Raw genomic sequence first — 20,004 nt, forward strand, 5'->3', positions numbered from 1 at the left:
GCCAATTCAAATCGTGAGCTTCCCTCTGTGTCGGTGTCACCGGACTGATGAAAATCATGAGCGCCTGTGAATTATCAAGATGGTATATTTATTAACCTCGCCGCGCTGATCGGAGTAGGCTACAGCACAGCTGCTTTTCATCCATCAGCTTTTAAGTTTGCAACCGGCTTCATTTCACCACGCTGTGTGATGTGATCTATTCTTTCAACAACAAAAAAAAAGAAAAAAGAAAAAAATGTATGAGCTAAACCTCCGTAAGGAAACAGCTGCCAGTAGCTGTGCTCATCATTTATTGCGGTAGCGAGCAATAAGAAGCGGAATGCTTTCTTTTGTGTTACCATAATAAACAAGTCATGATACCACGTTCAACAAACAATGGACCATCGTTGAGGTAATGATTGTAGCCTATAGGATGAAGTGTAAAACGCAGCCATAGCGTATGTGTGATAACACTAATGCAGCTGGCATGCAACGAAATTTTGTTAAGCATATGACTGGATACGGCATTATTGGGACACCCATGTCTCACCATCTGCTCAGGCTACTAATCAATACAGCAATCTCCAGGGATTGCAACACCACACAAGTAAGCAAACGATTGGCTGACTCGATTTCTATAGCATGCTTTCATAAATATGTTTATTTTTCCCTCTGTTGTTTTATGCTTACCATAGTTATGTGTGATAATTTCTTCCTTTAATGAACACAGTGAGGTAGCCTATATTCAGCTTTCCTGATGCTTGAGATTCTGTGTCATTCTATATCATTCCATATTTACTTTGATCATCGCCACGGAAACAGACTGTATAGGGTACCCTGTGTGTCTTTGATGTTGACTGTTGACTGCAGGCCCTTATGTAATGTAAAACTTATCCACACAAACAACTGAATAATTAAACAATCATTCTGCTGTATGTACGTTTGTTATCAGCCATGCAGCAGCACTGCCGCCCTGTTGCTCCGAGGCCAGTGGGCCAGCCCTGAGGGGGAGACACTGCTGCTCGGGCTCAGTCGGCTGGGTGGGCTGGAGTGCTGAGGATGCAGCAAGGGAGCTGAGGAGAGCCACAGCCTGACAGACACACACAGACACACACATCCAGCTGCTGCTGCGCACTGCCCTCCGTCAGGGTAAGGCTACTTGGTGCTGGTAGAAAGCAGGATGTGGGTATAGTGATGAAAAAGGAAAGCATTCTGGTCAGCGCCTGATGTGTTTCCTGTAATAGTTTTCATGCTCGAACGGTAGATGCAGGGAATTTTAGACGGGCTGGCAGCGAAGAGCTCAGCAATAGCTTACAGGTTGTAGTGCTGCTGAAGTTGACTGCTGCAGTGGCTGGCAGGCAAGCAAGCAGTGCTGAGTGCTGCTGGCATGTTGCTTCTCCCCTGATGGGTGAGTAGATCTATCCAGGGTCCGTGTGTGTGTGTGTGTGTGTGTGTGTGTGTGCGTGCGTGTGTGTGTAGGCGTTTGGTGCAGCAGCAGCAGTATTAATGGCTATGATCTGTAAGAGCGAAAGCATCATATCAGCAGACGTAGTGGAACTCAGTTGCTGTTTAGTAGCTGGTGTTTCTCCCTGTTCTCTCTCTATCTCTCTCTCTCCCTCTGTGTTCATGTGTGTGTAGCTACTTGTGCGTACTGTGTGGAAGATAAATGGGCTGATGAGGAATTATGGGTGATGATTTACAGGCAAGATGCTCACATTTGCATCTTCTGTGGGATTCAGCGCATGCGTCCAAGCACACGCCGTACACACGCACATTATGTTTCTGCCTCTTCTTGCAGTCTTTCTGGGCTGTTTAAGATGCAATAAGGTTTTTCTGCTGCAATGTGCATTTTCTAAGATATTATATAATTGTCCATTTGCTACGTATTAGTGGGCTGCACTGAAATGCATTATTCTGGGTATAAAGAGAAGTTTTGTTTTATGTTAAGATGCGCAGTATGTCTGGATTTCCTAACGCAGATAATCCGCAGTATCTTTGGTGGTTAACTCTGTGATTTGATTAACAGCACCAGTAACAGTCATTTCCTCTGTGTGTTTGTGTGTGCATGTGTTATCTCTCAGGGGGACTCTCTAGTCGGCCTGGACCATGAGCAATGAGTCTACCGTCTGGAACATCCTACCAAAAAACTCCACAGTAAGTCTGCCTTTCACCACTGTCTTATTCCCCAACTTCCTGTGTGTGTGTGTGTGTGTGTGTGTGTGTGTGTGTGTGTGTGTGTGTGTGTGTGTGTGTGTGTGTGTGTGTGTGTGTGTGTGTGTGTGTGTGTGTGTGTGTGTGTGTGTGTGTGTGTGTGTGTGTGTGTGTGTGTGTGTGTGTGTGTGTCCAGCTCACCACCAGAACCATACTTTGCTTCATTTTCTTTTCAGGCCGATTGACTGGCTAATAGAGAACATCCTGACCTGGACCTGAAATAATTAAATCTCTGATCTAATCTCATCTTTAATTTCCCCTCGCAGAGAAATTACAGTGTGACGTCAGACTCCAGCGCTCATTAACACTTGATGTGCGTTCTCCATCGTAGAATTCAGCATAACAACCTACCTTTAAGATCATTACTGTCATATCCACTGTCTGATATCTTTACCATTTCTTTGTAGTTATTTATTATTTATTCCCTGATGATTAAGTTTGACATAGCTATCAGTGAGCCACTTACTGTAGTCTGTACTGTTATCAAGGACTCATTCTGAAAATGTACAGTATAAGGGTAGATAGACAATATTATCAATAGAAATACGTCTCTGGTTTGGTAGCAGGTCATTTATGCAGCAAGTTACATTCATGTGAATGTTTGTAGTGATAGCTGTCTGTCTGCATTTTGTGGATTTAGGAGATTTTAAAATGGCTTATCTGCTTTTGATGAAAAATAATATGTATGTTATTATTATTATTATTATTATTATTATGCAATGGTAACCACTGAGTACTGTCTATTGAGATGGAAATAATACAGATATTAGATGTTAAGTGCTGGTGCTCTTTGTGTGGTTAACCCACCCAGCTGCAGTCCTCCCAGTGAGACACCTCCCATAGCTTAAGGTACACTGTAGACAGTTTAATAGCCCTGGCACTTATTGATTAATTGCACTGTTGCATTTATAGATTCATTTTAGGCAGGGAAACCAACCAGTAGGGCTAAATCAATCTTTTGAGCTGTGTGGTGTTACTGGAAGAGTACTGTAAGAGATCTGCAAGTCCAGTACAACGTTGAGGTGCCAGGCATTTCATGTCACAAACCAAACGTCTGTGAATCTCTTACACTGAACCTGCAAAGTGCATTCTTATGTGCAATTATGCATTTTGGAGCAGTTTCCATTAACAGGTATGATTTGCTGCTATGACTTTTTTTTTTCTCCGGTACAGAAGAGAAATCAAACTTTCCACATTTCATATGCAGGCTTGTTAGCCAGAATAAGAGTGAGAGGTGAACATTTTGAGTGAGCCATGAGCTGAGAAAGGAGCTGCATTAACCAGCAGTGAGTGATGTCAGTGCTTTGATGTTTGCGTGGGAAGCTCTTCTTTCTTGCCCTCTCACTCTTAAACCAGTATACAGTATGTATTGTCCAAATGCAGAACAGGAAGGACACCTACCTCACCCCGTTATCTACTTCACTTCCCCTCACTGCCTATGCACAAATTTAGAAATAATAATTTCATAATTCTATCTATCTATCTATCTATCTATCTATCTATCTATCTATCTATCTATCTATCTCTAATGATATATATTTTACTGTTTTACCTCAGGAGATCCCATTTGAGGCAGAGGAGCAGCAAGATGGCTATGTGCTCCTCCTGGTGATCCTCTCCATCCTCCTGGTAGGAGCTCTGATCTTCATCTCTGTCCTCCTCATCGCCTACCGTCGAGGAGGGCAATGCTGTGACAGGTGAGAGGCAAAAATGGCGTGTTAGGCATTTTGGCAGCCCAGGGCTGCACAGTTACATCACAAGAGCCCTGTCATGAATTGTTACTGTAATGATTAGTTCTAAGCCTCAAAGCTGGTTCATTTAACTCTATGGTAATTTTAATGCTGTAAAATGTGTTGCATTGTTGTATTGGATTTCATTATAATATAAACTGTATAATTCCTGGTGGTCCCTGCAAACCTCCAATGATGGCGTTAAAAAAACACAATAAAACCAAACTCGACAACCCTGAAAATTTGCACACTTAAATTAACACTACTCCCACGAGGGTTCAACCAAAACTAAACATGTTTCAGTCTGCAGATACTGATGCAGAGTTTCACAGCAGCCTGTCTACACACCAAACAAACACACACACATGTGCTAGTTTGCAGTGATGGGAATAACGGCACTATACTTTTTTCAGTAACGAGTAAACCAAAAAGTTACTGTTTGCTCCATTATAATGCCATTACCATTATGGACAAGAAAATGTGCCGTTACTTGACTCAAGAAGTCCCGTCACAAAATAATACACCTGTTAAAGTGTACGTTATACACATTTGTTTTAGTCAGTCAACTTGTCAGAAAAGGGCCGTTCATCTGGAACTAACCAACTCACTCAGTATTCCTCCGCACAGGCGGTTAGTTGGTTAGTTCCCGATAAATGGGAGCTTAGGGTTATGGTTAGTTGGTTAGGGGGGCATATTATAAAAAAATAACGTGATGGTTACTGTTCCTGGTAATTAGTTACTTTTATAATGTAGTAATTCAGTTACTATCTTAGTTACTTTTTAGGGGAAAGTTACTAGCAACTATAACTAATTACTTTTTTTAAGTAATGTGCCCAACACTGCTAGTTTGTTAACACCCAGAGGCATCTTTTCCTGAGCTCACATGCTGCTGTCATTTGAAGATAAACCGGTGCATCCGATTGAATGTGTACTCTTTCTTACATAATAGGGCTCATTCTAGTTGTAAATGACTCTAACCTCCTCCTGTTTACTCCAGGTCCAGTGATGCATTAAACAAATTAAACCACCTTTACAATGAAAGAGAGAACAGTGTAGTTGAAGTAAATGCTCGGTGAAAAAAAAAATGCAACTCTGCTTATGAAAGCATTTGAATGCAGCACAACATGGACCATTCACTCATTAAAAGTGTCAGCGACCTGAGTGCCGGAACTCTCGGGGGGGGCTGTTATGATATTACAACTTGATGGCAGCACATTCAATGCTCCATTCATTGGGGTCGTGTAGTGTTGGGCTGGTGTGTGTGTGTGTGTGTGTGTGTGGGGGTGGAGCTAATCCCAGCTGACAGTGGGCGAAGGCAGCTGCGTGTCGTGACAGGTCATAGAGACACTCACATTCACACCTGTGGCCACTTTAGAGTCTCCCGTTAACCTAACGAGCATGTCTTTTGGACCGTGCCTGAGGAGAGAACCCTCACAGGCACAAAGAGCATAGAAGATGCTCTTTGTGCCCCAAGTCCGGGGTTCAAACCCAGACCTGTCTTGCTGCGGGGTGACAGCCCTAACCGCTGTCCCACCGCGCCACCTTACATTCAGTATTCATGCTCATTTATTTGTGATTCATCCGTGTTCATTCAGCAGTAACATGGCATCCCTCAAGTTGCTCCGTCCCTCTCCACAGCAGCACACATAAGCTTGTACACTTGGATGTACGAGATTGCGCCAGCTGGATGCAGATAAACAGAGAGAGCAGAGGCTGAGCCGTGAAAAGGCGAGGCTTTGCCGGGGGAGAGCAGGAGGAGAATCGGGCAGACTGGTACAAATGATGAGTGTAATGAGATTTCATAGCAGCCATCGGCGGTGATTAATCTAGCGTCTCAACCCAGCCCCGTGTGCACACGCCGAATACACACACAGACGCCGAATACACACACACACACACACATACACTCACATACAAGCCGGGGAAGCGGGGAGCAACAGAGGAAATGAAAGACAAGAAGAAGCACAGATCTGGGTGGATGGAGAAATCCCTCAAGTCACTTAACACCCACCCACACACACACACACATAGACAAAACTCAGCCCTGCACAAAGAAATCAGATGGAGAAAGAGCTTTCAGTTTCTTTCTTCTGCCTCATCAAGCAAATCCTGGGCATGGGATTTTAAGAAGCAGTGTGGAGGATCGACAGCTATTAAAGATGTTTCAACAGCAGGGTTAAGGGGGGGAAAAATCAGTCTAAAAGAATAATATACACTCCATCCCTTAAGCAATAGCTATGCCCATTATTGTATATTTCTCTCTGTGCATGTAAGAGAAACATGTAGTCCAATAAAGCACCATGCTTTATCCACCACACAACAGCACCATTCAAGAGGTCCCCTATGGCCCTGAAGGTTATCTCGTTACTGGCAATGATTTAGGCACTCACTGATGACACAGCCAGGCAGCTATTTAGACAAACAGCACAGTGGATAATCAGTCCCGATGGCCTTGTCTGTTGCCTGTTGACCTGTGTGTGTATGTTAACTCCTGCCGAACAGAAAGGTCAAACAGCAGTGCAGCTGATCGCTGTGGTTGCCAGTGTGGCTGTCCGAATCAGCAGGTCCTGCCGGATGAAAGACAGACTTCAGGGGTAATCATGTCAGAGTATTGATCTGAATGTTTCTGTGTGCCCCAGGGCCAGCGATGACCCCGAGAAAACCAACACCATCTACGTGGAGGAGTCTCAGCCCACCCATGGTAAGAGAAAAATGGACAAAGTGAAAAAGACGTGGGGTTAGAGGAACAGAGAAAGAGGGGAGGAGTAATGGAGACAGGGAGGCTGAGAGGGACTGGATTGATGGAAGCAGGGATATTTTTATAGCATCAGCACAAATGTGTAATGTCTATTCCATTACAGTATTGTGACCTCAATCCAATTAGTTTAAGTAGCCATAACACTCCTGGAACACAGTTTGATATTTTGGGACCAGTGTTTGTACTTCCCCACTGAAACCTATTTATTGAAAGGCAGCATCAGTTTGGCATGCAACTGCTTTTGTAAGTCTTTTTTTTTTTTTTTAATTATTCCTGTCAGCAGTTTCCATATTTTTCCCAAAGGGGACTAAACATTGAAGTTTGACTTTTACTATAGTTAGTGATGCAGACTGTATTTTACAGTATGAGGCTTCACTTTAGATGGACTATGAATTATTCTGGGGCATTTTAGTCCACACCGTGCAGTTGAAAGATTGAGTAGAAACTGTACTGACAAACTTGGACTTGGGACATCATGGTCAGTACCCTGTGTCACTATTAAAAGGGCACCCCCACTTATGACAGACCATTGATTGGGCTATAGTCATCCTATAACATTTTAGATGAAACATGTTACCTGGACCACAGTACTGTCAAAACCAGACAACAAATATTGCAAGCTGCAAGTACTTTAAGCTGGGTGCTAGTGCTACATTAACATGCTACCATGCTCATAATGGCAGGGCTAACCATAGACATATATACATCTATGGGGCTAACATGCAGATGTTTAGCAATAATTGACCCTTCGGTAAGACCCTCCTACAAATGGCTACTGTACTGTCCAATACGTTAGCAACCATAACTATGCACAAGAGGCCAGTCAGTTATCTTCACTGCATTATTGACCCATGTAAGCGTGCTTACACTTATTAGTTTTGGGGTATTTGTACATAAAACAAAGTATTAGCAAGATAGAAAAAAACAAAGATCAACAAAGCTAGTGCATTTCAATCCAAGGGTAATAGGAATGTGTGTTGCTACAGGTAGGCTACACTATGGTTATTGAGATATTTTACAGAAAACCACAAATATCAACCTCATGGGGATGGTAGACAAAAAGTCAAGGCATCACCAAATTCAGTAGGTTTTCTTATCTAGTAATTATGAATATCTGTATGAAATTTGGTGCCAAACCATTGTGTTAATGTTAAGATAAGAGAAGACTTATTAGCAGGATTCATCCTCTATGGACCATGACTTTCTTTTTATGAAACAAACCAACCAGGGTTTGTAACCACTCCAAATGGAACCAATCATGATTGAGTGATCAAATTTTAAGTAAAAGTTTGGCTGATACAATTAGTTCAAGATGGATTATAACCCTGCGATTGCAGACCTCCAGGGCACTTTTAAAGATAAAGATATTAACTATGTTCATTATACAGCAAAAAAAAAACAAGGTATAAACAGAACCATTGTTCAAATTTTGAGGTGAATGTGGAGAATCATTGCACTCCCAAAACCACAGAGTTAGCATAATAATAATTCTGAACACACCTACTTTAAATACATTATTGTCAATGAGCAACAAGTAAACTCTAAGTGCACTCCAGTTTTTCTTTGCTATCACATCTTAATTCTCTACTTAATTGCCCATCTCTTGTCTTCTGTTATTTTTTTTCCTATTTCACTGAGCAGAAATCACCATCAGGGTGGATGAGTCAGACTGCCTGTCAATGGCCAGCTCTCACGACCAAGAGACGGAGCGCTTCCTCTCCACCGGCACTACAGGCCGTCGTGTCTCCTTCAATGAGGCTGCACTCTTCGATCATGGCAAGAAGACCCAGGAGAAGGGCCGCAGGTTAGAAAGCCAACTCATACACAGAGGCCGACTTTTTACGTTTTAGTATTCAGTATTCAGCTCTCATTAATGTCCATACACTCCAACTTTACTGCTTTCCGTGATCAAACGTTGTACATATCTGACTGTGTCCATTTCACTTGTATGTTAGTTTAGGGCTAGGGATTAATTCATAATGCATTATGGCTACATGGATATGGATACAAAGAGCTCTCACCCTTTCTCATTATTTCACTGCCCTGAGCCTGATTCCCAAATTCTTCCGAAGCAATTATTCTCCAGGGCTCGATGCAGAATCCAGAGTAATTGTGATGAGTTTGAAGTTGGATATTTTCCCTTGGCTTTTTGTCTCTTATGCAAGGAGAAGCTATGAAACCAATGTCTCTCAACTCGCGCAAATTTTACAGCATCTCTTTGTTCTTTGTGTGCTTCATCCCAGGTACACTCTGACCGAGGGTGACTTTCACCACCTGAAGAATGCCCGCCTCACACACCTCCACATCCCTCCCCCGGCCCTGAAAATCGTCACCATCCATGAGTGCGACTCAGCCGAGAACACCATCACCATGACAACACGCCCTGTCGCTAAGTCAGCACTTTCCATCTTCCAGGTGACGGCCTTGACCTGCCATTTGTCCTGATGCATCATTAGCCTTGATCGGGGGCCAATTAGAACATCAATCACTCGGGTCGGGTCAAGAAAATGTATCAACCTAATGTACCCAAACACAGCGATCAGGGTTCCCTTTGTGTGCTCATTTCAACAGAGCCTGCATATTGATTTCACATTTAAGTGAGGCTATTTAATCACTGGTACTGTCAGCTGAGCAGGGAATCTGGACTGGAAAAACTTACCTGAATACTGTACCTTAATGTGAAAACATACTTTACAAGTGTAGCAAATAGACTGCAGTACAGTAGATTGTGATTGCGTGATACCTAATTGGATTTATTACCAGGGTTTTGCAGAAAAACAAGCACGCTCGATAAATGACTCACAAGGGGTAAAAGTGAAGCTTTGTGTGTTCTTTCTTACAGCCAATGCTGTGTCCCCTGCCACAAACAGCATTGACCAGCCTGAGTGTCAATCCCAGCTGTGCCCTCCCTGGAGATGCTCTCAACTCTGTGGTGGACACCAGCTTCAGCGAGAACACTAAAGCGCTCAGCACTAAAGAGCCTAGCTCCATCTCGGTAAGCTATCTCCAGTTACTGCAAAACAAACAATATTTTTTAAAGTTTTCACAATGATTGGGATTTTTTTTAAGTGATTTTCTTGAAAAGCAAGGCATTAAAAAACATGAGTGCAAAAAGAGCACTATATATTGAGAGTGCCTAAAGGCAAGGCAAGGCAAGGGAATTTTATTTGTATAGCCCATTTTTACAAACAGTTTGTCTCAATGGGCTTTACATGGCATCATAACAACATCCTCTGTCCTTAGACCCTCACATCGACTGAGGAAAAACTCCATAGAAAACACTTTTAACAGGGAAAAATTGCAGAAACCTCAGGTTGAGCAACAGAGGATCTCTCACCCAGGATGGGCAGATGTGCAATAGATGTTGTATACAGACAAGAAAACAGTTTTATAGCATAGAATATGCAAAACATGCAAGAGTTGAAGAAGATCTCCTGTAAAAGGTAAAGGTTCATGTTGACCTCAGTGGTACTACACAAGAGTAGCATCAAGGTTAACATGAAGTTTGTGGAGTTAATCATTTGTAAATTGATACATTTTCTTAAGTCAGCCAGTCAGTGCGCCAAGCAGCCAGCCAAGCACTGAGTCATGGACATTAGAGGGTCACAGAGCCCGAGGGAGGACCATCAAGAGTGATGGCTGATGGGTAAACAAGAAAGCCTGTGTGGAGCATCACTGTCAGGGAGGATTACACACAGGCCACTAGTCTTGGCAGGTTTTCGTTCTGACCATGTCTCTCTCTCTCTGTCTGCCCAGATTGAGATGATAGGAGTGGGGCCCCAGGGCAGAGGCAGCAGTGTCAGTGTTGGTGAGGGGGCCGTGGTGGGTAGCAGCGCCCCTCCAGCTTGTGCCGGTGCGGGAAGCCAGGGGCCCATGCTACAGTTCTTCACTAAACTGCGGCGCCATGCTAGTCTGGAGGGGGCGAGTCCTTACTTCAAGATCAAGAAATGGAAGCTGGACAGCAGCCAGAGAGCCTCGAGTCTGGACACCAGAGGTAATGGATCCTTGAAATGTATTTCTGTCGTATTATTTTAAGGAACAATCTGTACCAATGCGGCACAGAAGTGAAACAATTCCCTTTTGTTTCCTTTTCATAATCATACCTGGGAAAATAAAGTTATTCTGTTCATAATACCTTTCTATGTATTTGTGCGTTTAGTATTTTTGGCAATATCATCTTGTGGTAAATAGATAGTGGTTAAGCGGGGGGCTCCAGCAACCAACTGTGAGATGCCTCTTGGCTGCGAGGAGTCGGATATACACTCAGACACACACATACAGGACAGATGGCTCAGTGACGCAAGGATTGGTCTTTCCAAATAAATTGAAGCCCCTGAGTGAATCCTCCCTGCCGATCCCCTTCATCCTATATACACACACACTTCTCTATTGCTCCTCTTCAGGCTCAAGTATTCTATCATGCTAGCGGACCAAAAAAAAAAAAGATCACCAAATCCCCCTCCGAGACCTCAACAGTTGATGGAGGCTTTCTTGTGAATTAAGTATCACTTCACTCATGCCTGCTGTTACACAACCTGTATAACGCGCTGCTCTCTCCCCATGTTTGGTGCGAGCCAGGCTCTCCGAAGAGAAGGCAGTTCCAGCGCCAGCGAGCGGCCAGCGAGAGCATGGACCAGGACGACAATGACGCACATCACATAGACCTCATCCAGTACATTGCCCGCACCCAGGACGTCACCTACCGCCCCAGCCAACCCACTACACGCCTCCTCTCCCCTCCCTCTACACCACCCCCCTCCCTCGGCAGGTATCTTTAATTCCCTTGCCATTCATCCTGTCCACTGCTTTGCTGCCTTGCACTCATTTCTTTACAGCAGCCAGAAAATGTAGTGATGATACACAAGAAACCATTCTCCACCACTTTGCCTTCGTTTAAAAAGTGGGCTTTTATGAAAGCATGTTGCAAAAATTTTTATCCCGAAATGTTAGTCCAATGAAAAATGTCAGATAAACTCACAGTCAGATAAACTCTCACACTGAAAAATATAGATAGATAGTAATATAAAACATTATGGTTGAAACTGCCCTCTCATTGTTGCTAGATTAATTGTTTTGCTATGACATTTAATTAGATTAAAACAGTCCATGATGGCTAACTGTAAATACTATTCAACTATGATTTGTATGCTGTGATCCTTTTAAACAAGAGTCCTTTCAAAACCAATTTCATGTTTTGAAGCCAGATGGAGGGGATTCCCAAAGTCCACTTTTTCTAGGGGAGTGGAGTGGAGAATTTGGACACAGGGTTTATATCTGGCATAGGAAACCATTCCATCGCTGACATGGTCTGATAAGGTCAAGAAGTGCAGGGGTCACTGTGATTTTGTTATTTTAAGTGTGCAATTACAGTAATGCCGATTTTGCAGAGTATTATGTTATACAACACAAATAACTTCACTACGTATCTTCTTATATAACTATTTATTTTCTTTCTCTGATAATTAGATTACATTAAATCTGTATTCCCACATATTTCCTGGTCCATGTTTGCAGATGTTTGTTGTTGAAAATACAAGCACTGTCTGGGAAGCTGCCATGAGCTAAGAAATTTGATGATCCTGGTGCTTATTCACAGTTTATTGCTACTGCTCTCTCTCCAGTGACGCTCCATGCGGTATGCATTCTTTAAATTTGCTGTCCCCAGTTAAAGCAGGGGATTTCTGAGAATTTTCAAGCACAATTGTTTTCATTATTCAGCTTTTACTGACCCCAGTTTAAGGACATGCAACAGCAGCCATTGCCAGTCATGAAAATCATTCTGTGCACTGTGAATACAGCCATGTCACTGATGAATGTATTGGAGTGGATTCTCTAACACTGACACTTGTTTTACATGTCTGTGTTTCTCCTCTTCCTTCCCTCCTTATTTATTTCATTTTATCTCGTCTCTCCGTCCCTGTGTGCGCACTACAGGGTAGAGGTAGAGGTGATGGTGGAGCCCCACAGCAACCATGGAGGACCAGGGGTGATTGGCTTATCCCCTGATCCCCAAGATGAAGCACTGAGCCTGGCAAGAAGGGAAGGTGCTGACCCCTTGGACCCCTTAGATCCCCAGGACCCCCAGTCACTTTACAGAGACATCTGGAACCTTCGTGCATCACTGGAACAGTACGCCGCCTCTGATCAGAGCAGCAACAATGACAGGAACTCGGTCTGCAGTGATGCCGACAGTGTTTGTTCGCTGGGTGGACGCACAGAGACAGAAAGAGGAGGGCTCCCCAGCTACCCGTCGCAGGATTTAAAGGATGAGCCAGATGGTGGAGAGGATGGCAAGGGATTTTTGTTGTATGCGGATGAGAGGCCGGGGATGAAGGAGGGAAAAAAGAGGAAACAGGAAAGCACAGAATCAGAGCGAGGGAGCAGCGAGGGAGAGTCAGGGACTCGTAAACTACTGCAGATGGACAGCGGCTATGCATCGATAGAGGTTCCATCTCGAGGTCCGGAAGACCTGCGGCTGTTTGGGAGCAGCAGCATCAACGGCAGTCCCAAAGACAGGACAGCCCACGAGAAAAGGCACCACTTCACCAACGCAGGGCGAAGTGGCACGATCGGTGACAGCTTTGAGTCTCATCTCTTCGAGGAGGAGCCAGAGGATGAGTCGTTGCTGGGGGCCAGTGGAGGAGTTCCCGTAGAAACAGATGCTGGTTCACTAAGTTGGTTCCCATACGGCCAGATGCTCACACCTCGAGAGGCTGCACAGCCTTCACCTCAACCACCGACACTGCACCGGCGAGACTACAGCATCGACGAGAAGACAGACGCATTGTTCCACGAGTTTCTCCGCCATGACCCTCAGTTCGATCAGCAGGAGTCGCCGCTAAGGAAACACCGGTCTCGAATCCACCTCCGCAAGCAGTGGCAGCGGCACAAGCAGTGGAGTGACCCCGGTGTCAGACACTTCCATTCCTCCTTTGAGAGACAACGGACCCCGCTACGAAGGGGTGACAGTGTAAACTACCCACTGGACACAAGCTACCACAGCACTCTGCCACGCATTGTCAGTGCTCCAGACGAGGAGACCAGCGATGGGACCGGCAGCACTCCTGACACTCCAAAGCTAGAGCCTACAGCCATTGAGGATGGAGGTAGGGACAGGGAGCAGGGCATCACAGTCAGGGACACTGAGGACCATACCACCTCTTCTCCTCCACCTCCTCATCCCACCAGGTCAGAGAGAGATGAAGGGCTAGGTGAGCACCCTGACCTTCAGGAGGACACCAAACAGTCAGGACTCCCCCCAGAGCCTCCGGAGCGCTCGCCCCCTCAGCTGCCCGACTCCTCGGGCTACGGCCCGCAAACCATCACAGCAGAGCTCACAGACAAAATGACTGCTAACCTGGATGAAAGACTGTACATGGGCCTTCGCAGGACCAGGGACACAGCCACTGAATGTGTGACGGTGACGGCAACACATGCTTCTCCAGACCACAGCCCAGTGTAGCAGGGCTCCAGTCGTCCTCCTCGTCAGCCTCACTCCTGCTGATACACACTTTTTTTTTCCTGTTTGATTTGTCTTGCCTCGGTTTTAATGTCTCTCTGTATGCAGCTTGAATGGTGTGAACCAGACCCATTTAGAAACAATGGAATGTATGCTTTAAATCAGTCCACAATTAAACATTTATTCTCAGATTTTAGATACAGTTGTTATACAGTTAGAAATTCAAACAGTCTCTCTTTATGCCCGTGAGCATTACAAAACTGTTCAGTGTTGCCATTTTAAAGTGAAGAAATCAAAACAATAGATGAGCTAACATATCAAAGCTAATGGTTTCGGTAATAACTGTTTGTCCATTGTTTTTTTTCTGTTTCTGTAATTTTTCTTGTCTCAGTTTTCATGTCTCTACTGCTGTCATTCCTGTCTCTGCTCTCCAGTAAGAGTAGGTGAAGCTGAGAGCCAGTCTGGCCTCTGTACTTGCTGATCCACTGTGAAACCAGGTGCTATTAGAAAATGAAGAAAGCTACAGATCTGGTACCTATCAGCCCTGTGATCATACGTTACTGGAAGATAAGTCGTTTTATCGTACTGATGAGCTAAGAGATTCGTTGAGATGTTATAATAAATCAAAGCTATGAGTAAAATTTTACCTGGATGTAGGCTTCTTGGATTATCCAGACCTATCCAGAACAATATGTGACTTCGACAAGATTCTAAAATATGGAGCGGGTTACTTCCACAGTTGTTCAGACCAGTTATTTAGATCAGTGGGTCCAAACCTGGGGGTCAGTATCCCCCAATAAGTCACAGAAAAGATCTGAAGGGTCATCGGTCATCGATCAGATATGAATAAGGCTATAAATGATGTCCTTACCCAATCAGGAGCAAGTGACATAGATTTTCCGCCAACATTATTTTTCACTCAACATACAAGCTATTGTAGCGGTTGCTAGAAGCATTTAACTTAACTGTACTGTTAGGTCAGTGTCATCCATGATTGTTACTTATTTTTGGACTTTGAGCTAAGGATCTAGCTGGCAATGTAGGACAGTGACGTCATCATCCCACCTCCAACCAGTCAGTTGTGTCAAGGTCAAGATCTGAAGAAGAACTAAATGTCAAAGCGAAGACATTGCTTCATTTTTAAGGGGCTACAAGCCAAACAGGTTGGGAACCACAACACGGAACGCCAAAAAGGTTTCTCCAAGTGTGATTTCTTTTGAAATGGAAGAGATCTTTTGATTCTCCTTACAACTGGTCATGCTGTCTTTGACCTAAACTGCTTCTCTATGTGACAATTGTGTTTTTTTTTATTCATTGGTTTAATGAGTTGTAATATATTTTTGTATTGTCTGCATTGCTTGAATGAAAACTGACAGCATGGCGGGTTTGAAAAGGACAGCACTCTTCGCCAACAGACAGAAACTAGCAAACCAGACAGCCACTAGCTCTCTGGCATGATGGCTCTTTATTAGTCACAGATATGATGATATATGACATCATGAGCTACTCTTACAGTACTCTTACTCTAAAAGTAGCTCTGGGCATCACTGACACTAGAGCAAACTCAGTCTGAGTCTACAGCCATGGGGTGGGCAGTTACATTAAAGCCATTAGACAGGATGGCTGCCCTTACAAACCTTTGGTGTTTATTGAATTTATAAGAAAAGGCATGCTTTCTCGTGCATGGGGCTCCCAGAACAGGGTTTATTTGTCCACATATGACATTCTTGTTTTCCCCTCCTCTTCCTCTCTTCTCCTGAGAAAGTTGACAGTGTAGTAGATGCCTCCCTCGGGGGCTGAGGACTTCACTTCCTGCCAGCTTATAAAACCAAACTGAACAAAGACGTTATTTGTAGTTAAATCCACTTTATTTTTTCTCTTGTTTGGCTTCCTCTGTGCGATTATAACAAAGTGGTCCTGCCATTCAAATGAAATCAGCACATTATGTAGAGTGGGGAAAGAACATCCTCAGCAGCAGCGAGAGGTTGATTGTAACCCAGTTTTGCTCATGAAATCTTATTCTCAGAGGGGCTGTCGGGCTTTTCCGTCTCTCTCTTGTGCAGTGCGGGAAGCCACTGCAGAATGATGGTGTTGAATATTAATAATAACAAGAGAAGGGAAGTCTTCTTTTCATCCTCTCTCCATTTTCGTGTTCTTTGAGGCATTTACTGTGCGTTAAATTGACGGGCTAAATAGAAAATCATGGAGGAAAAAAAAAACATTATCCTCCTCACTTTGTTTGGGCACAATGATGATGCTCTTTCCAGCCAGATTAGATCTTTCCACTGCTGTGTGGCAGTAGTCTCCTCTTGTGGCTCAGTGGACTCTGAGGCAGAGGCTGCATCCCTCATTAGAGGAGCAAATACTGAGATGAAAAGAGGTGAGCTCAAATGAGGAGTACAGAGGATAGTCTTTTCTTTTTTTGGTCTCTTTCATGTTGCCCCTCTGAACCATTATGTCACCATGAAGAAACACAGTGTATATCAGCACAATTTTGTGCAATTAGATTCTTTTTATGTTGGTGCTAATCAGCAGGAAGTAAAATACTTGTAATCCCCCCTCTTAGTTATATGGAACGGATGCGTCCTTGATGGTAATAAATACTCAGCAAATTCTGACAGTTCTGGGGGAAAGAGGAAGACAGCTGCGTTTCCCACAGATCAAAAGTCAAAATTTCTCAGAGCTGAGTCAATGCGCAATGACAACAGTACAGCAACCACAGCAATTCAAAGAAAAAATGGCCATAAAGGTTGATTATCAATCAGTACATTTGTACAGAGATTCAACTGTGTATGAAAGCACAACATCACAGGAGCTAGACTAAATCAATATCCTTCATTAGGCTTAGACAGATACTGTATCACTGGGGACACTGTGGTAAATGGTGTTTGTATACTAACCAGTAGCCTGTCAAATGCATTGATGCATCGCTGTGTGTAGGTCTGCATGAGAGTTAACATTTTAGTACAAATTTTCATGTTTTCTCAGACTTACAGTACAAAATGATCAAGTCCATAGTTAATGCTCATTTGTTCAAGGCAGAAGTTGAAATATTGGTATGACTAGAGATTTTGTATTTTATGGAATCCACTTTTAAGAGTCATGCTAGGATGCTGTAACTAATGAGATTTTGTGGGATTTATCTCTTTGAAAGTAGAAGTATTTCTGTATTCCTTGCTTGTTAGTAAACTGCGTAATTTCTCAAAGAAAAAAAGGTGAGCTTTCTTAAACTTTGCTTTGTTGATCCAAATCTATTGAGCCTTGAGGGACCAAATCATGAAAAAAATGTGTTATTTTAGGGTTGTTTTTCAATCTGTGAATAAATGAATGAAGCAAAAAAGTTTCTAACTCGCCTTACTCCAAGTAAATGGTTGTTAATCAAGGTGTGGTAATGAAGTGCAGGTAATCTTACCTCTCCTGAATCTCATTTTATTTTTCTCTTTTACTTAGGCATATATTGATTTCTTGCCTCTCCTTATCATGTCCTCTAAATAAACGAATTGGAGACGAGAGACAAGTCAAGCCTGTGATCTACAAAGGGAACATCTCACACCACTACTTTCCTCTTCACACTTGTTAATCTAGCCCCTGATCTATGCCTTGCAGGGTTTAGAAACAGTTTATAAAAACAGGCAATGGTGAAATGCTAATTTATGACACCAGGTGATGAAAACTATTGGAACTAGCAATTAAGATGTGTTAAGTAGGTTATGGGTTTGCAAGGCATGTTGTCAGAAATCAAGTGTTAATAATTATTGTTGAATGGCTACAGTTTTACGGACACAGTCAGACTCTCCTTGGACTGAAACCTTCATGACGTCGTGCTCACATCAGAAAGCATCAAAATAGTTGTGTAAAAAAAAGAAGCCAATAGTTTCAGAAAATGGCAGACACCCACCACTTCAAGTCTAATAGATGTGAGAAAAGGGGGTGTCTGAAGTTATTCAACATCTATCAAGCAGATTTGATGGAACATACGTATATTCCCTTGTTAAATCTATTGACAGACCAGAATAATTTGAAACAGCATTTTGCAAAGAACTGAACTGAAAGAATGAATCAAATAATTGGAGGAATTAAAAATCTGGCAGGATGATTGTGCTATAGTTGAGAAGTTGAGGGATTGGGGATTCATGCTCTGTTAACTGTGAATGCAATAGTTTGGACCAGTGTGGTGGAGCAACCAGCCAGAGCTGCCACCCACTGAGTCACACTGTACCCTTGTTAGTGCCCTACAAACTATTTTATGAATCTTTAGTTACCTTCAAATACCCTTAAGACATGTATCAAATAGTAGAAAGGAAAAGGGATTCACCTCTACCGTCTAATCAACAAGATAACACACTACCAGAGGTTGCAGTGACAAACTACTGGAGGCACAGCTGTGAAGAAATGCGTGAGTTTGAGCACTGTGTACAGTAAGAGAAGAATCCTTTGCATCAATCTCAACTACATCCCTGTTTAACCAGTATGTGAGAAAGTGATGACAACAGATTGATTCTGATTAATACAAAGCTCCACTCCTCCTGTGATGGAACAGACTTGTCACAGTAGAGGCCACAGACTGCCAAATCAAAGTCTGCAATAAAGCCAAGCCACCAATCAAAACGATACATCAAAGTCAAGGTGAAGCGAACTGCAGAGTGCTGGTGGATGAAATGGAGGAGACTGCAGGGAGGAGAGCAGGGACTGCTGCTGCTGCTGCTGGAGAGAGGAAAGTCACGAGCACATATAACAATAACCAACATGAAAATATGTAAGGGCGACATGATAGTGCCTTATAATCATATTCTTGTGACCAAAATATTGCAGCTGTTGCTTATTAAAATGCATCGTAATTACAGTAGAATAGTCATTGAAAGATAATTTAATATTCTTAAAATCAATGCAGAAGAAAATTTAATCAGACAAGCGATGAGAAAAGTACTTATGTAAAAACAAAACTTGACAGTAGCATTGTTTGTCTCTCTGCCTTGAGCTGTATTGTCTCATTTATTCACTTGTCAAAATACAGGTTTCATTATAGCAAAGGTACGGTGCACTGTGAAATAACTGCCTATGTCTATTGCTTCAGTACACGTCACTTTGCACTTTATACTACAGTCAGAACAAATTACATTTCTTCAGAGTAAGCCAGTAAGGTGATGGCTTTAGGGAATCTGACAGTGAGGTTTTTTTTTTTTTTTGGAAGAGAGGGGAGCAGTCATGGTTTCAGACTGCCTCTCTGTCTACTGCGTTTCACTCTTTTGCATCACCCTCAGCCTTAACCCGATGACTCTTTGTTGTCTGTCAGCCAATCACTGAGCCAGACACTACGACAGTCAGCCAGTCGAGTGATTGGAAAGAGGGGGTTAAATGCAGCATTCAATCTCAATATGAATTAGATTATGCATTATTACGTAGTTCTGTCTTGTAGGGTCTCCACATCAAAATCAAATTCAAGTTCCATTCACATATTGTTGCATTGAAGTTGAAATTTCTAATCTAATTGTGTGACTTAATTCTTCTATAAATACAGTATACACGATTTCCCATAACCCCAGTCCAGCATAGATGAAAAGTCATGGCCCTGACAAAACAGAGCCATGAGCGACTCAAGGGACTGTGGCAAGCACAGACATGTTTTTAATAACAACAGTATTAGATGGAAAAAGGTGAGATAAGACTGTTGGTGAATAAGTACGTGTTGGTGAATTCTCATGAGAACTGTATTTTTTTTTTTTTTTTCATATGCTGACATTAATTGTTTTACTTGAAGTTAGTTAGTGATTGATTTTTCTTTTTCAAGGACGAAATATAAGGCTAAAAGAGATTAGAATTTGTTGCGGAACAGCTGCTATAGCCCAGATACAACATCAGCACAGGGA

At 43.0% G+C, this 20,004-nt stretch overlaps 1 protein-coding gene across 1 annotated transcript; it reads left to right on the plus strand.

Moving 5' to 3' along the window:
• Positions 1-1,037: 1,037 nt before the first annotated feature.
• Positions 1,038-14,140, plus strand: cbarpb (CACN subunit beta associated regulatory protein b; the record flags this gene model as incomplete). The annotated part of the gene is made up of 10 exons (XM_083970217.1): positions 1,038-1,128; positions 2,061-2,133; positions 3,748-3,887; positions 6,560-6,621; positions 8,320-8,482; positions 8,922-9,093; positions 9,521-9,673; positions 10,435-10,672; positions 11,257-11,446; positions 12,613-14,140. The coding sequence occupies exons 2-10, from the start codon at positions 2,086-2,088 to the stop codon at positions 14,138-14,140; spliced, it is 2,694 nt and encodes an 897-aa protein (XP_083826343.1). The 5' UTR covers positions 1,038-1,128; positions 2,061-2,085.
• Positions 14,141-20,004: the final 5,864 nt, after the last annotated feature.

Source organism: Trachurus trachurus, assembly GCF_905171665.1.
Source record: "Trachurus trachurus genome assembly, chromosome: 4".
Taxonomy (NCBI): Eukaryota; Metazoa; Chordata; class Actinopteri; order Carangiformes; family Carangidae; genus Trachurus; species Trachurus trachurus.